Genomic DNA, 21,308 nt, shown 5'->3' with positions numbered 1-21,308 from the left:
AAGCAAGTACCAGCCTTGATACAAGACATAGGTAATCGCCTCGAATCGTATGAAATTATGAATATACCTATCCGAGGGAACTCATTTCAGCGATAAGGGTATCACTTAAGCTGTCTGTCGATTCGCTGTTATGCTTTCCAGCAGTTTCTCCAGCTTTACCTTTGTCAATTTTGCCCATTATTCAACGTTCAACAGAGCGAGATAAAAAAAACGTGAGTGCTATGCGACACTTTTGTCATTGACGCCAGGTCCTGTCTTCCCATTGGTTTGCGGTTTCAGGAGGCGAGATAATTTACTGGTGTGGCGCTAGTTGTTTACAAACCTTTAGGAGCTAAAATCTCGCATTTGATTTTGAGAGGAATACACCCACTTCAAGCGAATTTATAGGGCATGTATGCTTGACCGATTTTCGTGAAATTTCGCCAAAACATTCTTGGGATAATGACGAACGAAAGTGTGTCAGGAAATTCTGATATTTGAAATTCTTTCAAACAACCAATCAGAATATCGGAAAATCCTGACACACTTTTGTTGATTGATGCCTTGCGAATAAGACTGTGCAGCTATTTTTCTCGTGCTGCGGGATCCGATACCCTACAAATTTAATAGAGGCATCCTCGGTCGTTTCACGCCTCAGCGGCTCCTGATATTCCTTAAATGAAAAAATCGCTTAAATTATATTTTTATCGTAAACTGCATTTATTAAGCTTTCTTTTGATGTATAGTTTGTTAGGGTTTTCTTCAAACTAGCGCGCGTACGAGTTTTTTTTTTTCCCGAAGGACACCCGCGAAGGTGGGAAGTAACCTTAAACCAGAGGTCCCGCATTCAAGCTTTCCTGAAGTCGAAGAATGATGAAATGATATGGCCGTTAAACTAGTGCACCCGCAGTCCCTCGCTCATGAAGTCGAATAATGATATAACGAGAGGGCCGTTAAACTAGTGCTCCCGTAATTCCGCGTTTTTGAAGTCGAAGATAATTAAAGGAAAGGTAAAGTTTACCTAGTGTTGACGCAGTCCCGCGGTTACTTTATTTGGTTTTCTCGACTGAGGGATATTTCATTACTATGTATGAATTCCACTTGGAATTTCGATTAAAGAACGAGGTAGGAAGGACATCTACAATAATTGTAAGCCCATCTCCCAAGTGTAATGGCTGTCCTTCGTGAGGAATTTATCGCTATGATCTGTCAGGATTCGAAAGGCCGTCAGGGAATTTTTTCCACCAATCTCAGGTTAAAACGTGATGTTTTGTGTACCGCTCCTTCACTTTTAACGCACACACCGTCAGCCAAAGGCCTAACACGAATTTGGCAACAGAACGTGTTGTTTTGGAAGGGCTAGTTTTGCTGAATCTGCTAAAACTTGCGCAAGGCATTTGAATAAACCATAATTGATTGATAATCTTGTTTTTTGCCCTGTGGCTGCCCTTTTTGCAAAGGTTGAAAGACAACCAAGTTATATTTACTTTCTGAGTCGACTGCCATGTAAAATATCCGTTTCTTTGCTTCTAAAAGTTCTCGATGAATTAGATATTGTTTAAACGATACTTTCCCGCTACAGTTGCGAGTTTACTTTTTACTCGCCAGTGTGGACTAGACTTCCTCAGATGAAATGCCATTTTCTAGTAAGTATAGGTAATCGCATGGGGCCGAGTAAAATTAAGGATTAATATCACGCGTGTTTTCGGAAGTTGCTGAAATTGCCCGAGTCGCGCAGCGACTCGGGCAATTTCTGCAACTTCGGAAAGCACAAGTGATGTTAATCCTTAATTTTACGAGGAACCATGCGATTACTTGTTTATAATATAAGGGGCAAAATGTTTTCTTACTGATCTCGCGCAAAACGGGACGTCATTGTTACAAAAGAAACAGAAATTTCTTTACCTTGGCAGCCGTTGCTAGGCGATTTTCAGCCAATCATTTTCAAGTAATTTTGCCCGGGGCAATTACAAAAATTAAGAAAAAATGCCCTCTGTCTTGACCAATCACAATTCAGTAATTTTGCCCTTATATGATAAACAACGTAATTTTTATGACATAATTCTACCTCAATGAAAAATAAATCACAAGGAACATAATGGTAAAGGCGGTGAATTTTCCACACAACCCTTACGTGCTGATACGTTTCCTATCAATAAAATTCACTTTTAGCTAACTTGGACTTTACTCCATTGCGTGTCAATTTCCAGTAAACAACCTGCACTTTATCACGTATTTCGCACGCACAGGGCACCAGCATCAGTTAGTAGGTGTCCCATTCCAATCCACAAATCCCAAAAATATCTCCTGCATGCGTAGCACGCCTATGTTTACTAAAAAAGTGGAGCGCGAAAAGTCTGCTCTTTGGAGGCGTAACGCGGTTTTAGACGCTTCTCCTGTGATAAATCTTTCCTTTACGCCTCATGTTTGAATCTGGACTGATTGCAATAAGGTATGAATTTGAAAGCAGAAAAGAGGTTTTGTCCTCGAAGTTCCTTTCTAATTCATATTGTACACAGAACGTTTAACCATAAAACTTGAAGGCTGACAAAACTTAAATGTTGAAAATAACACCTGAACTTTTGCATATGGTTTAAAAGGAAACCTTGAGTGTTGAAAATAAACTTGGAAGTTGAAAATTAATTTTTATGTTTAACGCCATATAAAGATTCAAGATGCACACCGCTAGAATGGTATTCCGGTTGAATCTCCCGGAAAATACTCAACACTAACGCAAGTCTTTTCCTGTGCAGTGAAATATGAAGTGCGGTCAAACATTCCCAGTGAGGAGCAATTTTATACAACTCCAATAAGTATACTGAAAATGATGTTCTAAATGTTCAGCATTAGATTCCATCCACCAAAATCACCTTGGCCGAGAGGGACAGAGGTGGAATGATGGACACCTCATGACATATTATACTAAAAGAAAATTCTAAAGCTACGAAGATATGCCGATTTATCCCGGTGACTTAAGTGTATTACTTCTTTGAGAAATTGCGTCAAAAAATTTTACCCAAGAACTGGTCAGTATTAATTTATAGTTCGATGGCGGTATTCTAATACATTTTGCGCAATTTTATGCAGATAGTTAAGATATCCAGTAGGGGTCAAGGTGTTAGGTAGTTTTGGTGAATGCAAGGAATGGACATCCACCAAAACCACCAAAACCACCAAAACACTGACCAAAACTATCAGCAGTATTTTTATTTCATTTATTTATCTGTATTTATAGTTACATCCTCGAGGAGGTGGGAGACTTATAGTTCCCAAAGCACCTTGTACTGTCGCCGATTATTTGTTATGGTGCACAATTTCTTTGCAAAGTTGATAATAAAATCAAACACATTAAAGTGGTTTTGGTAAACCAGTGTTCCCCACTACTTCCTTTGGGGAACACTGGTTTACCTACTTTTTGGAGTAAACAACTCCAACTTGATTTATTTATACATACGTGGTTTTGCAAGGTTCTTAGGTCAGCACCTTTTATGAATTATTGAAACCATAATCATAACATCGTAAAATAGAAAAGGTTATGGCATGGCAATCATCTACTCTTGAAATAGGATAAGAGAGAGTTTTTAACTAAGTTAACAGATATTTAAAAACAATTCCCGATCCAGAAATTTCTTCCTCCATTTTCTCTAAAATGATTAACTTAAACAAATACCACTAACCAGCCAATCAGTAATTTTTGTCAGGGGTCTGATAATCATACATATCTTCCATATTTTGTGATGCATAAAAATGCATACCACGGTAAGGCTAACATTTTTCACACAAAAAAAAGGATAAAACAAACTTACCTGAATTCGATTTTGCCAACTTCATGTTTATGACATTCTGGAATAACTTTCGTGATCTAAAGTGGAGCAAAAACTCATAGTTAAGAAACTACACGCTCATTCTTGTTTGCAGCAAGGCATAAAATCCTGACATATTTCTTCAAATTACTGCATAGATTGTGTGAAGTGGGGAAACCTACGTCTCGTGTTTCTCCCTGCACCTCTTTCATACTCTAGCCGCTCCCTGCGTGCATTACAACAGAACAGAGCAAAATAAAGGCCTCGATATTTGTTAACTATAACAATATAGCAGATATGTGTGATGATCAACATTTCCAACATAAAGAAACTATACTATCATATGACCCGTCTGGCCCTGCTCGCGCAATCCCGTAGAAAACCATAGTTAAAGCTGACGTGTGTAAGGTCAGACGGGCCTGGTGCACTTGTACGGCGAAATTGTTCGCAGTTTCAGTCGCAAAAAACGAGAAACAGTAGTGAACAAAAATGAGAAAATGAGTGATGTTTTTCGATAAATTGTGAGTTTCTTACTCTGACTAGTAAAAAGGAAAAGGTTTTATTGTAGAATCTTTTTTTTTTTTTTTTTTTTTGTAGTTTTCCTGCGCAGGCCGGTCTTATGCGTACTATTTAAGTTGAAAAAAGTTCAAATCTTTCAACTTATGATAAATGCTAATTGACTGAGTTCGGTCGGGCTAAACGGGAAAATATTTGGCTCTCGTTCATGACGCACGAACCTCGCTGTGCTCGACTTGGATTTTAATCTAGCCGTGAGGGTGTAATACATCCATTTATGTTTCAAACGAAACATGGCTCGACTTCAGGAGAAGGAGATAACTATGTTGAGGAGAAAGAGAGAGAAAGTCAGGAAAATGAGTTTCAAGAAGAAACGTCGACCCGCTCAGTCGCTCACGTCTTGAAAATCGTGAGTGGTTCTCTTGCGGCAACTGTCAAGAGAAACCTACGGAGAACGAGAACGTATGCTCCTAAGAATTAATTGTACTAGGACACCGATTCAATTTGAAAAGCAAAGGTTTTTTCCTCAAACAAATCCAAGCTCTGGAATGATAGTAATTTACCAAAGACCACTGTGCCGCGACGGATTCATTTCACATTGCTACCTCGAAAGGAAACGAATTATTTGGCAGTTACAGAAAATCAGCTTCGGTGTATAACCGAACACGAGCCGTTTGGAACTAAGACCAGCCCCAGTTAGAAATGCAAATCTAAAAATGATAGACTTGAAGAGCATTCTTCGTATGCGTAAACACCGACAAATTTGATACGTAAACATTTAGTTGCCAAAATTAACGCAGACAGAAGTTAATTGATACGAATTAAGTTTTGTTTGTTTCAGCATTTACCTGTAATTTGCAATAATGTTTTTAACCTAATCGCCTACAACTAGGTTCAACGCAATATTTTTAATCCTAAAGTGTTTAAAATGAAGCGACTCGTGAGGAGTAGAGCTTTGTTATTTTCGAAACGCGCCAGAAAGTCGCCTCTCGTTATTCAGTATTTACATTAGAAATTACCAAAATATAAATAAAGCTAAAATGAAACTTTCGATTTCTTCTGAAAGCATAAGCATAATTACGTCAAGTAGTCGGTTGGAAGACATGATATATTCTCATATTAGTATATACTATAACAGTGGATGGCGTTGAAAACGCGTTCTGATTGGCTAGTCAAACTCCGAATATCCTTTGCTATTTACCTCCGAGCAACTCGGGCAAAAATAGCGTCCAGGTTTGCATCCGTGACAAGCGAAGAAATCACTCAAATTAACGTCGAAGCAGTGTATATTATCTCACTGTTTTAGTATATACTAAAACAACTATTCACCTCAGTGTCGGTGGTTAGCGGTGGATATTTACCTCGCCGCGTCGCGGCTTGGTAAATATCCACCACTAACCACCTCCACTTTGGTGAATAGTTGTTAATTATTTTTATCGTGTCCAATCGATACGATATAGGGAGATATGGGCGCCTGCAGAACACACTTGGGAAATCGGGTTTGGTCAAGGGTGACGACTGAAAATTTACCATACACGGTGTACCACCATTTCGAGCTTCAATTTATTCGATTACACTAAAATGGTTTAAAAAAATTGATAGAATAAATGAGTGAAATTTGTGTTGAATATAGAAAAGGTATGCATAGCTTACCTTTTCTATATTCAATTGTGGAGGCTTACACCTTTTCCTTTTGAATTTTAATATGTATTTGGACATTTAACCACAAGACAGTTCACCTCATTTCAATTATTGGGAGTATTAGAAATTCTTTCCACACGGGTCAAACAGGTCAATGAGGACGAAGCGGGGAACAAAGTTCTACTTGCTACGTCATAACTGACGAAGTCAAAGAAGGTATTTTTCTAACCACGAAAGTCGTAAAAATGAGCCACTTCAAAGCTCTCTTGACCTTAATACAAAGCAAACTGAACAAAATGGCAGTTATTTTCGAACCCCTGTGGAAAAAGTCTTCTGACTGAGGTAGACTCTTTCTAGACCTTACTTTCCCTTTAAATTGCCCCTGAGGTCAAAATTTTCGTAAATAATTTTATTTTCATTTTCGTGATAAGTGTGTATCCCCCACCTACCCTGCCAAATTTCAATCTAGTCCGAGCCACAGAAGTATCTTTTTCTGGGTAGTTAAATTCGAGATTTCGCGTCCGCCATTATACGACTATGTTCGGAAGTTGATCACAGGACTCAGAGGAAGTGACGTCAAAGGCCCAACGCGAAAAGATCACATGGCTAGATGTCAAACAAACATAACAGAATGTTTTACTCTTTTCTAACAAAGATGACGGGCTATCGATCCATAGTTCAAGGCTGTAGCGACCAGAAGAGGCCAAAGTGCAACTCGACAACAGAGTTCACTTCAAACCTCTCAAATCACAGATAGCAAAAAACAAACAAGAAAGGGTAATAAGATCATTGATCAAATGCATCGGGGCAAACACATTGATGACTTGACTTAAAGTGACTTTCACAAACTCCCATTTCGCCTTGATACACAAGCAGCCCTTCCTGGAAACAATTTTTATGTATCATCCGATCATCTCTTGCAAAAGGGAAAATTTCTTACGACACGCTTGCGAGAGCAAAAGTACAGTTTGAAGGCGATGATGCGACGCGAACACAAGAGCAACGTGGGTAGTCCGTGCCGGTCTGTCTTTACCTTTATTCTCATGACAAGCATTCATCGTTTGCCGACGCAAAACTATCCTCAGAAGCTCAGATGATTGCTGGAACAATTCCTCGTCAGAGAAAGTCGATATTTTACGAATGACAACAAAATAGTTCTTAAAAAAGTATTATACATGATTCGCTATGCAGCGAACAAAGAGAGTTGTGACAAAGTAAACCAAAGGTTTGCTGAGCCTTTGACATCGTGATGTACATGTATGTTTGCGGGCTCGGCTGGAACATGTTTTCAGGAATGGCGGACGGTTTTTGGAAGACTTTGAAGCGGTAAAAATTGGTCATACAAGGTTTGTTTTGAGTTTTTAATGGCGTAAAAGGTTTAAACTTGACCCAATTCAACATTCTGTAAACAAATTAGCGCAAGATAAAATGGTCAATTTTCGTCTCACGGGTACTTTAGAAAGTCTAATGAAAATTACATCGCCGAGGGGAACCCCTCCCGACCAACTGAATTTTCAAAAACACGATAGTGTTGAGAAGAGATTCGTGAAACTTACAAAACAACAAGTGTGGTTTACGGGGCTCTAAAGACTCGGTTACCGCGGTTATCGAAAGCTGAAAACAGAACATCTAGCACAACAATTATATGGTGATTGCTTTCTACTTTTCATCACAAGTTTGCTACGTAGTTGAAAGTATCAGTGCAAGTCAAGGTAGGTGTGTTAAAGTTTATATCTCACCTTCTCTTGAACTTCTATTTGTTTTTTGTTGTCTTCGCTTAATTGCCTCGTAAATTCCGATTTTTCTTTCATCTTGTAAATAAAATCCTTTTTTACAATATCTGAGAAAATAAAAATCAAGCACAATTTCAACACCTGTTGATCATCACTTTAATTAAATGGCATTAGCTTAACACTCTGTTAGCAGACTGACATTTCAAAAACCAACTTAACAGTTTTTCCGTTCATGTAAAGTATCGTGGGGACTAGGTCAAGCAATTGCAGGCAATTTCAACAATGAACACAAAACAACTTGAAAAAGGCTAATTACCAGACCCCCTTTAACTCTTTGTTTAGGTCTTCCGCTTTATAAAATGTTATGACTACCAGAGAAATAGTGATCAAGTCGGATTTGCATTCCGAAAGGGCAAGTTCCATTTTGTACTCGCTGTCAACACCGAGTCACCTCTGTAAAATTTTATTCGTAAATCGATTACGATAGTTAACATTATATGTACATATCTAAGTTCTCAACACAAGTGAGCTTAGACATTTCTAATTCACATACGGCAAGTTAATTATATATCTGCAAAGATTCGTTTTCATTAGAAGTACTGAATTTTTATTCACAAATTGTAAACGCTATACGTGTAACAGTAAAAAAACTCACCGTTTACAACATGGAGAAACGTTAAGCTGTCAGGCTTCCCAATTCCATTGTAAGCAGTACACGTATATATGTGCTCACCAATATGCTGGGATTTGAGAGTGATTTTGGATTTGTTGTGACTTAGAATTCTCCCTCCTTCAGACCACGTAATGTTTGGTTGAGGATTTCCCTCTACAGGACACTCCATGGAAAAATGATCACCTTTTTTAACATACTCTTTGCAATTACTGGACTCGATGGGAATTTTTGGACCATCTTAAACGATAAAAAACAGTCAATCAAAGACTGCATATGGCTATTGGTATAGGTAGTGTTGAAGAATATTTGTCTCTCAAGCAAAACAGAAAACGCATTCTACATATTTTTAAGTACCCTGTTTCACAAGAGAAAGATGATTCAAGTAATTGTATAAATGACATTCAACCAATAATTAAATGGTAACAAATAATAGTATTAACTATAATAAGAAAAGTGATAACAATAGTCATATAATAATAATGATAATAATAATAATAATAATAATAATAATAATAATAATAAGGGACTAGCTTGAAAGCCTCATGGTTCCTCTACACTCTGGGCTCCAACAATGATTACCTATGCTTCTCTTAATTTCGCCAAGTATCGCGATCTTCTTATAGTTTTGGCTATGCGCGAGCCGTCAATATTTCGTGGTATTGCCGCCTCACTTTTGCGGCCTGTGATTGGTTCTAATTTTGAAACTGACGTCGTTGCACTAAATTGGGTTGCTGACGTACACAAACAAATTACCGCCGCATTCAAATGATTGTACAAATATTTCATTTCAAGTTCAACAGTATTTATTGAAAATTCGACTTTTACAGTCATAAACATTGTAATAATGTGACAAAGTCACTCGCCAGTTGGAAAATGAATGTTAATCTGGCAAGAATTCAAAGTGTTATTATATTCTTCCCATTGTCTGTACTTTTCCACCCACTATTTTCGCTCGAGGCAGCCGTTTCGGTTTTCGCATCGACGTCTAGTTCATCGATGTCCTTAAATAACTCTTTAAAAACAGTCCCACAAATATCAAAATTTGGTATTTCATCACCAAATGGCTCTTCGGACTCCATTTCTGTGTAATTTTCAACACTTTTCGGTTTCAATCAACTCATTTTACGGTAACAAAGACTACAGACTTGCGGGGAATTTCAACTTACCCGCGACAAAGTTATTTGCGTGCAAAATTAGTGTTACCATGGATAAGTTTCGCAGGTGGAAAGAATTGATATTTCGATCAGGCGCGGGTTGATTATTTTACAGTTTTATTTATCCTTATAAATGATGGAACGCGATTCAAAACTAACTGCGATTTTGAGACGGCAAAACCACAGCATATTGACGACTAGTTGAGAGAAAATATATTCCGTATTGGGTTCCGTCGCTTCGCGACTCCGCCCAATACGGAATATATTTTCTCCCAACTAGCCGTCAATATAATGTGGTACTACCGTCTCAAAATCGCAATTAGTTTATATTAATTGGAATTGATATTTTTTTTAAATCGCAATTTAATTTTTCGAGACTTTTGTATTAAGATATTCCGCCTTTCAGCCATTTCTCTGTTTCTCCGTTCCGTCATTCTGTTGAATAATTAGAACTATCGTATTTCACAGCTTGCTCGCTACTCAAATTTAGCGACCCTTTTCGGAAAAAGTCGCCGATGCAACGAAAATACTCTCTTTTCAAAGAAAAAAAACTTTTCTCAAAGCTAACAGGATGTGCAGATCACGTTTCACAAGAAATTTTTTATTGCCATGATACCCCTAAGTCTTGATGATGCACCCACCATACCTATTAAAATATTTCTGCAAAAAAAACTTCTGTTTCAAATCGCGCAGAATCCGCAAATGATTGTGAGGTGTTTATCGTCTTCTGCTCTCTTCCATAGTGTCATGAAAAGAACTCAAAACATATTGTGCTAATGGCTATAATTCTGAAATTACATAAGGAGAGAACTCAACTGTATATCAAGTGCAAATGTCAAATACTAAGATACTCCGAAAGAAGCAATAAGTATCACCAGGAACCATCGGGTCAAGACTGATTCCAGATCGGAATTCTATTGTTACACTCACTCACTCATCTCGATAGCAAATGCGGCTTCGCCTCCTGTAGGAGGCAGTAGTCACAGCAATAACAAGTGCTTAATTATTATCAGCGATCAATATAATAAAACGGTTGTGGTTATCCCTTGTGGTGAATAAACTAATCGAGTTATTATCGCTTGTCTGACGACGTAGTCATTTCATTGTCAATCTAAAATAAATCAACACGAAGACCGTAAAACATCGGACAGCTGAACCAACATATCTTGAAGTGAGCCAGTCACAGCAGTTGAAAACCAGCCAATCACTGCGGTGCATAATGCTTCAAAAGGAGGCTCCCGCTTGAAGAGTAGTATACTGCAGAGGAAACGTCGCAACCCACAATGTTACTACATCGCGAGACCAACGGAAAGACTGGCACAGATTTGTATAAGTGGCTGGTAATAATAAAACAAAAAAGAAAATTCGATGGTTGATGTTCTACTATGTAGAAAGAATACTACCTCATACAGATCTGTACACTCTCCGAAAGAAAACACTGCTGAAGTCTCCTGAACAAACTTTCTATTACGTAATGAGGGCGTGGAACTTATCACAATGTGAAATGGAATTTCAGTTAATCGACCTGAATGCTTTGAAGGTCACTAGAGTTACAAGATTTAATACACCTAACAGGGCATAGAAACTCAATTTCAAAGACACAACACAATTTTCAAAGACATTCAAGGCATTTGTTTGCAAGACGGAAACGTTTGCACGAGAAAACTTCTCCAATGTGACCTAAAAAAATCAGAAAACTTTGTTGGGAAACTGCACCCTAGGTGCAAAGCCACATTATACTGGCTCTCCACCTACGGTAGCGTTGTTTATTAAAAACCTCTACAAGATGATGAGTCTTGATACAATGATTGCATATCATTGCTCAGATTCTGGAAAGTACGGTCCACTTTTTCTTACCTACCACTTCAGTACCCCTTCACCTTTCTTAAACGGTCACTTACTAAGTCGTTTCACTTCTCAGTCAAAACAATTTCAACATAGATCTCTTAAACAACCACTTTTCGTACTTATTAAACGATCACGATCACTTTCGATGCCAGAAATTTGATGAAGAATTTTCCCTTTTGTTTTCGATGAGACAGAGATCTGGTCAAGATAGAAGAGAAGCAAAACGTGCGACATTCCCTTTATGTGGCATCGCAATTGAAAGTTCTTTCGAGTGATATTTTTCAGGCGATTTGACATGGAGCACAATCATATTACAAAGATACATGTCGCAAACCTCAAGAATGAATATCCGTTTACGTACCTTTACCCGAAATCATTTAAAATACCTGAATTCAAAAGGAACTTTGTTTATCGATCCGCACCGATTAACTGATGACAAAAGAAATACTGATTTCTAGTTGGCTTTCCACATTGCTTTTTCTCTTAAGCAACCAGTTGTCCCAGCACCAAGGGGATTCTCATAGGAAAGAATTGACTGTATCAAATCAGAGTTAATAGAGGGAACTGGGTTTCCTCTATTAACTCTGATCAAATGTGAGAAGTTTTGAGGTTATTATCAAATGTGATTGAAAATGATTTACCCTTCAACTAAAGAGTTTAAATAAGTACTGCGTTAAAATTGTGACGAAGTTAACACACACATTGCCTTAAAAACACATTCTTTGCTGGTTACTCCGTATTAAAACCTTCAATAGTGAGTTTAAGCAAATCACTACAGCTGGCGCTGCTACGGCTACCGGAAATAAAATTGTCCTGAAACGAGTCATTGCGCATGTCAGTGGTTCCCATCCAGCCGTAGCGGGAAATCCTTCTAAGCGAGTTAGAAGGTTTCGGCGTAGTCTGTGGTACGTGAACTTATCTCGTTTCTTTCTTCGATTTATGCATTCGCCTGAGCAATTTTAACTATCGAAATATATTTAACATCTTTAAAAATAGCTTATCGTGAATATTTCTCAAGCTTGCTGTTCCTTACCGAGTGAATCTGCCTTTATTTTTGCAGCCGGGTTTGTCGAAGGATCGAAGCAGTGTGCACATGGAGAACGCAGCGAACGGCAGGAAAAATGCGTAAGTAGAAAGTCTAACTTTTCCTTTTCAAACCTCAGACTACTCGAAATTCAAATAGCTGAGGCCGAGGAATGACGAGGGTTACTACGAAGGACCGTGTAGAAACTTTGCTTTGGTGTTTATAAGCTCCAAACTGGCAATTTTACGACACGTAAGCTTAAATATTTTCATTCACTCATTCACTGTGCACAGGATCGCTTACAATGGTTTTTTTCCAAACGTTGGAATCTATTAACAGCCGGTTAGACAGGAACGCATTTAATTACCATCTATTCTGAGTTTTAAATTTCTTTTGCACTGATTAATTTTGGATGTTGCATGTAGCACTAGTGGAGCTTGGAGACTTGAACTGTTCGTACAAAACCAGGAGTCATTCATCGTTAAGAATCCCTTGGTCATAGCAAAGTATAATAAAATCCCTCGTCTCTTTGAACGAAGTCATTCAGAGTTTTTAACCGTACAAAAACTACCGCCAAGACGCTTATTGGTTTTAAACTTCTCAGCCGTACTAGGTTTGCAGTTCGCGTTGCTTAAAGTTGAATTTTGGCAGGCTACGGCGACGTACTCTCCCCTAGCCTCGTCAACCACGATAGCCGTAGCAGCGCCAGCCGTAGTGATTTACTTAAACTCCCTAATCTGTTTCGTAAAGCGCCCCCGATTAGGACGATTGTGTTTCGGATGTGTATAGTAACTATATTCTCCTGGTATCTTCGTTACGGTGGCAGTGAAATAATGACAAAAACAAAGGTAACGGAAGTATAATGACCCTAATGAATGGCATTTGAAACCTTATATGTGTAGAAAATCCTCAAACAAAAATACTGTCAAACCTACGAAAGATCTTGCCTCCACCATGGTAAAATCAGGTTCCCTCAAACCCTCACTTGACTGTGAAAATTTCTAAACTCTCTTCACTCTATGTTAATTTGCATTACTTCACGACTTACTCAACTCCTAACAATTAAAAGACTGATCAATGATGAGAGACACCCTAGCTTGTCTTAGCAAAGTAGTTATGTATTGGTGGATTTGAGTCAGACTATGAGCATTTAAAATTATTCCACATCCTCTCACAGCTTTCGTTTCTGGATACATTCTTCTACAATAAGACACTTATAGGTTTATCTGCAGAAGTAATGGCACAGTTTTTTCAACCAGTTATTGATGACAAAGAAAAAGATAAAATTTCTTTACATTGAAATTACAGTCATTACTTTTAGTGTGGGAGAAGCAGTGGCCTGATGGTTAGTGAGCTGGACTGCGAGTCGAGTGGTCGGGATTGAAGACCTGGTCGGGTCAATGTCTTGTGGTCCTAAGAAACATTATTTTTACTTTCACGGTGCCTCTCTCCACCCATGAGTATAAATTAGTACCAAAAACTTGTCAGGGAAGCCTGATAAAATGCTGGTGATAGCCCTGTGATGAATTGGCATTCCAACCAGGGGGGAGTAGTAATACCCCTCATCACTTCCTACCATGGAAAACACCGGCTATGGGGTCTTGCTAGTTCTTGCCTTGCCTATCGCCTTTGCCTGCCAGGCATCTACCCTCCATTTAAACGACAAGTTTACAAGCTCCTTGGCATGTTCTTAAGGATGTCACTATCAAAATGGCAAGGAGTACGAACCAGACAGTATTTCAAACTTTCAAAAAGCATACTCGAGTTATCTTCGCCGTGCTCGTCTTTCTTTGTTTGCCGATTTTTATCCTCGAAAAGCTCTTCTGAGTAGGTTCAGCTCCCAAGCGATGCCACATCATTCTTCGCGCAAATAAACATCGGCTCAATTTCCAACTGTTTTGAAACTTGATCAGTCTGCACCGAGTGATCCACTTTGCAGCTTCCATGAAAATACCGCAAAACACTAAAAATTGGATACTAAACGTTGAAAACATCATTGTATTGTTTTCGATCACATTTCGGATAAAATTAATTCATTCGAGGTTGACACTGAACAAAGTTAGCCCTTAGTTCGCACTTCCTACGTTGTGCAGTGTAGATTTTGAGCATCTAAAAATACTCTTGACAAATGAGTTACTTAGAGACCGTTGCATCACGGTTCCTTGCAAAAAGCCTTTGAACACTTTGTTGTTTTCATTTCATTTTGAATTATTTTTTACTATGGATTTTAAATGAACATTTTGAAGCATTGATTGCTAAAAGTCTAGTCTTAATTGGAATCCAATAAAATGCTATCGTGCCAAGGATTTGACCCGCGTCAATCATCATTGGTCGTTCCGCTTGAATTGAAATTTTTTCCCTTTCTATTGAACCAAGAGATAAAAAAAAAAAACACCTCACTAACCTCGTTTTTCTCGGGCCGAAATGTTAGTAACGGAACCTGGTTTTTTTCTGCTTGTTTCCGGCTCTCGAACTCGGTAAGTAAGAAGTATGGATTCATAGACTCAAATTACTAACAGGTGGCAGATTTTGCGGGACAGCGTCTGCCAAAACTCTTCATTAGCTAGTTGCACTGTAACGCACTGTGATATGGTGTTCGCCATTAATTATACATTAAGTTACTTATTAGTAATAAAGTGTTATTGATTTTAGTAATTTTATGTTTGAAATATTTGTAAAAAAGGAACAATGTAGGCTTTAGGAAGTAACAGCCTGTACTATAAATTCTTACAGGTAAATGTTAGAAATGTTCATGGATGTATATTCTTTCTCAAAGTTTCTCGCATCAGTCATTTACATGAATGCTATCACTGAGATATTATTTTCATTTTTTGTCAGTACTGCTTTCCATTTATTAGTTAAATTTTAATACTAACACTGGGGCATTTGAAATCAAATAGTTTCCTTGAAGAAGTTTGAGAGAAAACGCTTGCTGGAATTTTGTACAATTTTTCCGTTTTATCTGCCTGTAAAGGAATGGAAAATTCCTTTTAATAGGAAATGCTTATTATATGTCGGTCATATGTCTCAATCATTATTATCAATATTATAAGTAAAGAACCACAACATGAAAGATACGGAAGATGATGCTTTGCTTCAACAGAAATCTAACTGGACAGAATCTTATTGAACTTAGTGCATCCCCTGTATGCAAGATGAGGAGTGATTTCTCCCACTTCAGATTAAATTACTGTAAAAACGTATGTATAAGCCGCACTTGTCAATTCCAAGAATGATTTTTAGGGGAAAAAAATGAAAACTTGAAAAAGGATATCTAGCAAAAACGTTGCACGTTATAAACATGCTGAAATCTGATGCTGTGTATATTCCAGTGACCTTAATTGCTTTCCATTATTCTTGAGATTCACAGTAGTTATCTTCATTGTTAAAGACCACAGTTTAAACGAAAATGATGAAATTTGGACACAAAAGAAAAGGTTAGGAGAATGATACAAAACCTTCGTTTAGTCACCACACAGTTATTTATAGATGGAAGACTGGGCCGAGTCATGTAGTTCAGCTCAGCGTGCTTTTGAGTTCCGTTGTAAATTCTTTAAATGAAGAAAGCATCCCACAAATGTTGTAACGATTGTGTTGATTACTCATACCACGATTAACAGGCAATTTGGACAGGCTTATTTGACCCTTTAACTCCCAGGAGAAATTAACATGTAACACTCCCTATCTCCCTATAATATGATTATCCATACAATATCCAACAAACGGGTAATGGGAAAACTCAAACTTCTCAAGAAGAGATTGTTATCCTGATTCAACACCAAATTCTCAAGACTAATTAACAAGGAAATGTGTAGCAGCAAGAAGAGAAAATAATCAGTCAGATCATAGGAGTTAAAGGGTAAAGTCAATCAGCAAAAACCTTATTATCTTAGCTTTGAAAAGTGTTCTGCCAAACTCAGAAGTACCTTTAGTGCTCTTCACAATTTTATGTTCTTTCTATTGCATTTACGTCAAGGAACTGATAAAGACGCTATAGAACATTCTATTCCAAAGAACATTCATTTCAAATTGAAGCCTCACATTTCTTTTAAACTTTTTAAAGTCTGGGATTTGCTCTTATACACAAGGGTTCCTGTTTCCATAGGGCACTTAAATATCGCCATATGTGTAAGCTTAACCCCATTACACAATAAATGCTTGTTTCATAACACAACCTAACTTAGATCCACATCCGTACTCTGCACACATTAATAAGAAGTAAAATTCAGGGATGACAGTCCATCCCTGCTTCCCAACATCAAAAGTTTTGGCTTCAAGTAAAAAACAATATCTCAACGGAAATGCAGAGATTAATCAGCTGTAAGCAAGCGTAATAGTCTTTCAAAAAGCGTGATATTCCTCGAATATCACTTCTAGGAGATTTCCTTTGTTAGAGGGTAAAAAGTTCTTAAGAAATATTTTCATTGCAAATTTTTAAATTCTAAAGTTTGAACCCCCAAAATGTTGGTATTAATAAGTGAGAATGCTAGTGAGGATGTGTATATAAAGAATTCCTTCTTTATATACACAACAAAATTATCCTTGAAGCTATTTTGAAACAACACTTAACTGCTCCTTTAAAATGAAATTCCTTTTTATGACCAAAGGGAGACTTGTTAGTAGATGCGCAAGTTTTAACATATGTTGACTTTAATGCGGTACATATATACTCACATTGCACATAAACACTTGCTGTCCTTGAAACGTTTCCACAATAATTAGTGGCCTCACACCTGTATTCCCCAGTTTCATTGCTTGTAATGTTTGTAAGTGTCAAGACTTTTTTGGTAACACGCCGACCATCAGGCTTGATCCAAAACGTCTCTGGTGGAGGGTCTCCAGATGCCTGACATGTAAGAGTCACATTGTTCCCCTCAGTTATCTTCTGATTGTCTATTTCTTGTATGGAAGGAGGCACTAAGGATCAATAACCAACAATTATATCACTCATTATATGGCTGATAGCACCGTGGGCAATATGAAGTGAATCCTGTGTTCGAAATGGAATCCCAAGTGGGCAAAATAGATCCATCTTGCCTGCTCAAGATTGCCCGCTTTGATCCCACGCAACACAAAAATGGCGCGGAGCGGACTTAAAAAGTTCGTTATTTTTGGACAATATCGGCAATAATGTCGCAAAAGGGGGCAGAAGACCGTCAAAATAAAAGCAAACATAAACAGCCCTTATGGGTTTATTGGGCTGCTAACACAGTTGGCTTTGTTTCCCAGGTTTGGAAAAAAAACAAGACATTCTTGTTTCTTATCACAGCGAAATCTTTTTGCTTATTTATAAAGACTGGGCTTATTCACTCAAGATGGCTGGATACTAGCCTTGTTCTTTTTTTGCATTTAGAACTTTCCAATAACCAGCTATCTTGACCTTACCCTTGGTCAATAATGAATATTCATAAATGAGTTTTTTTTTTTTTTTTTTATACAGCACTACCAGTACAAACAAAGTGTGCCCTAGTTTAGATTATCTGATCAATTTCCCAATTTGATCAGATGTCAAGTCTGAATATTTCACCAAAAAAATTTGAACATTTCTGTTTAAGTTTTACAAGTGAATTGTTATTGAATCATTGAGTTGTTTTCAAGATACAACTCATTTCTTAAAGTGCTCTTCTTGCCTGGATTTGCCAGATGAGACACCCTATAGAGCATAGCATGCACTACAAACACAGCTGTTTGCAGAAAGCTTGTTGAAAAAGTGCACACGACAATTTCAGGTGTCTGTGAAATAAGTAAATACGAAACAAGGGCCAAATGAAAAGTGAATAAATACTGACGCACGTGTGAATACCAGAAGAACAAAATAATAGAATATTATGTTATAAGCATTTTCTTCTTTTGGTCACTTTGAATTTGCTCTTGTTGAGTTGACAGCATTTTTGTCCCGTTCATTTATGTCAATGAATCATTTATTTCCTTCATTTTTCATCAGTCAGTCTTAGGAACAAAAAAAACACTTCATCAAATCTGCTGTGACTCTTCTTTACAATGCTGTTTACCATGAAATCCTGAAGTCAAGAAACTGGGACCACTCAGGGCTCGACACTAACTTTTAACATACTAGCCGAGTGGCTAGTGACATCTTAGATGTTTTTTAATGTTTCGACAATTTCAGTCTGTTTACTAGCCAAAATGGCTGGTGGAAATTGAAAACCACTAGCCAAAACTGAATTTCTACCAGTCTGTGGCTAGTGGGCTACCATCGGTGTTGAGCCCTGCCACTAAACTACCAAATTGTCAGTCCTAAACTAAATTTGCTTACTTGGCGCAATATATTATGCTTCTCCCTGCAGGTGAAAGGTCAAAGAATCGACTCTAGGCAGTAAAAGTTTATTTTTTCAAAGTATTCTTGAAATGCGTAGTTTTTTCCCTTTTCAACTTTTCTTAAGCAGAAATTGGCATTCAACAAAGCCCAGCAATAGTCTTTCCTTTCCATTTTTGAAAAAGGGAAGGCTCCCATCATTCCAGAATACAGTTTATTGACAATTATTGTTTTTTTGAATACCTGGTAACTATATTCTCTTGAGCAGTTGTCATAGTAATAGTCAACCACCCCGATAGTCATAGCTGATAAGTTATTCAAATTTAAAAATGCAGTTTAGAATGTTCCTTCTAAGGCTGGTAAATTTCATCATGCTAATCAATTATGCTAGATGACTGTGCTGATTCAAGTGAAGCCAATTTGAGTAAGATAAAGATTTGAAAGGACACGTGCTCTTTAGGTAAAATAATATTATTTCCTGCCTTGACCTAGCAAAAAAATAGCTTACTTTTGCTGGCAGAGTACATGCTTTCTAACACTATGAAACATTACTTGGAGAAGTATAGGTAATTACCTTGTGTACATGCATAAAATAATAACAATAACAATTGCAACAACTGCTGGCACATTTTGTGAGCAATAAGAAGCAGCACATTAGCTGTCCAGCATACTCCAATAATGCGTCACAAGTCAACTGAAATTCTTGAAAATATATTGATTTCATGGCAACTATGGTTATACCACTACAAAATAAAAAACTCCCTTCATGTCACTTGGTGTTTTAAAGAACAAGCAAAGAAAATTGTAAGCAATACGACTTAATAAAGATACCACGGTGCTCATTTATGAGGTCATTATTATTAGCAACATTACAGATTATTTGTTATCCTACACATAAACCTTGCTTATGCTAACTAAAATTAAGAATTAAGCTCAGAACATAGAACAGTCACTCACCATACACATTAATAAGAATCCTTTCACTATTTCCTGTTTCATAAGTGTTGTTTGCGAAACATTTGTATATGAACACTCCCATAGTTGACATATTCCTACTCCACATTCCAGAAGTGTTTGTGTCCAAGATAGCACTACCATTCTCAAACAGCTGGTATGACGTCACAGGTGGATAGGCATCAGCAGCACAGTTAAGGCTGATGACATCATTCTGACATACTTTGTGGTGGACAGCAGATGTTGTGAACTGGGTAAGCTCAGGTCCAACTGAGAGAAGAATATGACAAGGTCATTATGTTACTCATGAGAAGATAATTCATCAACTTATTTCCTGTTACTCAACAGCAACAGCAAAAAAAATCATAATTCATAAATTATTTGAAAAAATTGTTACAACAAGGAAGTTATCTACTATAATTCTAAGTTAGTTTCAATTACTTTAAAAGCATCATGAGAATGAATTCTTACAAAGTTAAACTCTTATTAATTATTTATTTCAATTCTGCATAATTATTTTATCTTGCAAAGTGGTTATTTCTGGTGTAGCTCAATCACCAAGTTAAGTGTTTATGTATTCCAAGCTCATTGACTTTGTTAGGCAGTAATACATACATACATTAATTTTATTTGATAAGTAGGTTTTAAAAATATGCAAATGTACAGCTGATGTGGACCTATTACTACTAAATCTAAATTATAAGGAAAAAAATTACAATAATACAAGAAAATTAAATCAAATAAGTATACAATAATGGTTAAATGCCAACTGATCCTTTGTCACTCATGATGCATAATGCTCCACTTGGAGATATTCACTGGCACATTTCAGTCCTTCTTCCTTTGCAAATAATCAGAAGACTCATGTGTGTTGTGCCTCTTATACTAGGTTTCAAGTAAATAAATCTTACAATTACTTCAGTTTCTAGCCAAAAGCCATATTTTCAAGAACCTTTCCTTTTGATATAACTGTAAGTGTAACATTACACTATATGTTTCAATTGTATGGCATTCCTCTAAAAAAGTGACACTAGTTTATTATTGTGATGGGTTGGCCTTAGTTTTCACTTAACCTGCTTTAAGGGCACTTCCATCATTGCAGACATTACTTTCTGGATCAGTTTTAAAACTTTAAATCTACTAATATCTGGCAATACAACTGGGGATTGTACATGACTTATTCATTGATCACCATAGTATTGCCCTGCACTAGCATGTTCCCTGAATTGCAATTGATATTTTCAATTGACTGATCTTTTTAAAAAATTCTGTTCAAGTATGCAGTATGCTGGCCTTTTCTTTGAATTGTTGCAAATTTCCAAAGTTTAGTCGCTGTCTGGGCCAAATTAAGGCAGTCCATGTCACTAGATGCTTTCAAAATGACATTTAAAATTTTGAGAGGCACTTCCGTCAATAATGTTAACATCACGAGTTGATGCACTAAATGTTGTTATGCTCTGAGAATTTTTGTCATGAATGGAAGGTAACTTAACTTTTTTGTTTTGACAACTGTTTTACTTTACAGCAATAACTAAAAGACTATTGGTATTTTGCTGTTATTAAAGTGACACTTGTTAGTTTTGAAGATATGGGGAATTATCAAAGTTTTTACATTTATTTAATAACCATCCATAACCTAAATTCAAATTCATATTTCTTTTGTTGCGCATACAATGAAAGGACATCTTTATGTCATCATGGCACTGGCA

General features: G+C 37.2%; 1 protein-coding gene across 5 annotated transcripts in view; it reads right to left on the bottom strand.

Annotated features, from left to right (window-relative positions):
* The window catches only part of LOC111332247 (hemicentin-1), a 64,124-nt gene that overhangs the window by 16,955 nt on the left and 25,861 nt on the right, over positions 1 to 21,308 (bottom strand). For all 5 annotated transcript variants that reach the window (XM_088727665.1, XM_088727667.1, XM_088727666.1 and 2 more), the window contains exons 5-9: positions 19,603 to 19,869; positions 17,046 to 17,288; positions 8,328 to 8,582; positions 7,679 to 7,779; positions 3,786 to 3,841 (exon numbers count right to left, since the gene is read on the bottom strand). In XM_088727665.1, coding sequence (XP_088583791.1) covers positions 3,786 to 3,841; positions 7,679 to 7,779; positions 8,328 to 8,582; positions 17,046 to 17,288; positions 19,603 to 19,869 — 922 coding nt within the window. The remainder of the gene's footprint in view (positions 1 to 3,785; positions 3,842 to 7,678; positions 7,780 to 8,327; positions 8,583 to 17,045; positions 17,289 to 19,602; positions 19,870 to 21,308) is intronic.

This window comes from Stylophora pistillata, chromosome 7 (assembly GCF_964205215.1).
Source record: "Stylophora pistillata chromosome 7, jaStyPist1.2, whole genome shotgun sequence".
Taxonomy (NCBI): Eukaryota; Metazoa; Cnidaria; class Anthozoa; order Scleractinia; family Pocilloporidae; genus Stylophora; species Stylophora pistillata.
This window is presented reverse-complemented; position numbering and strand designations above follow the sequence as displayed.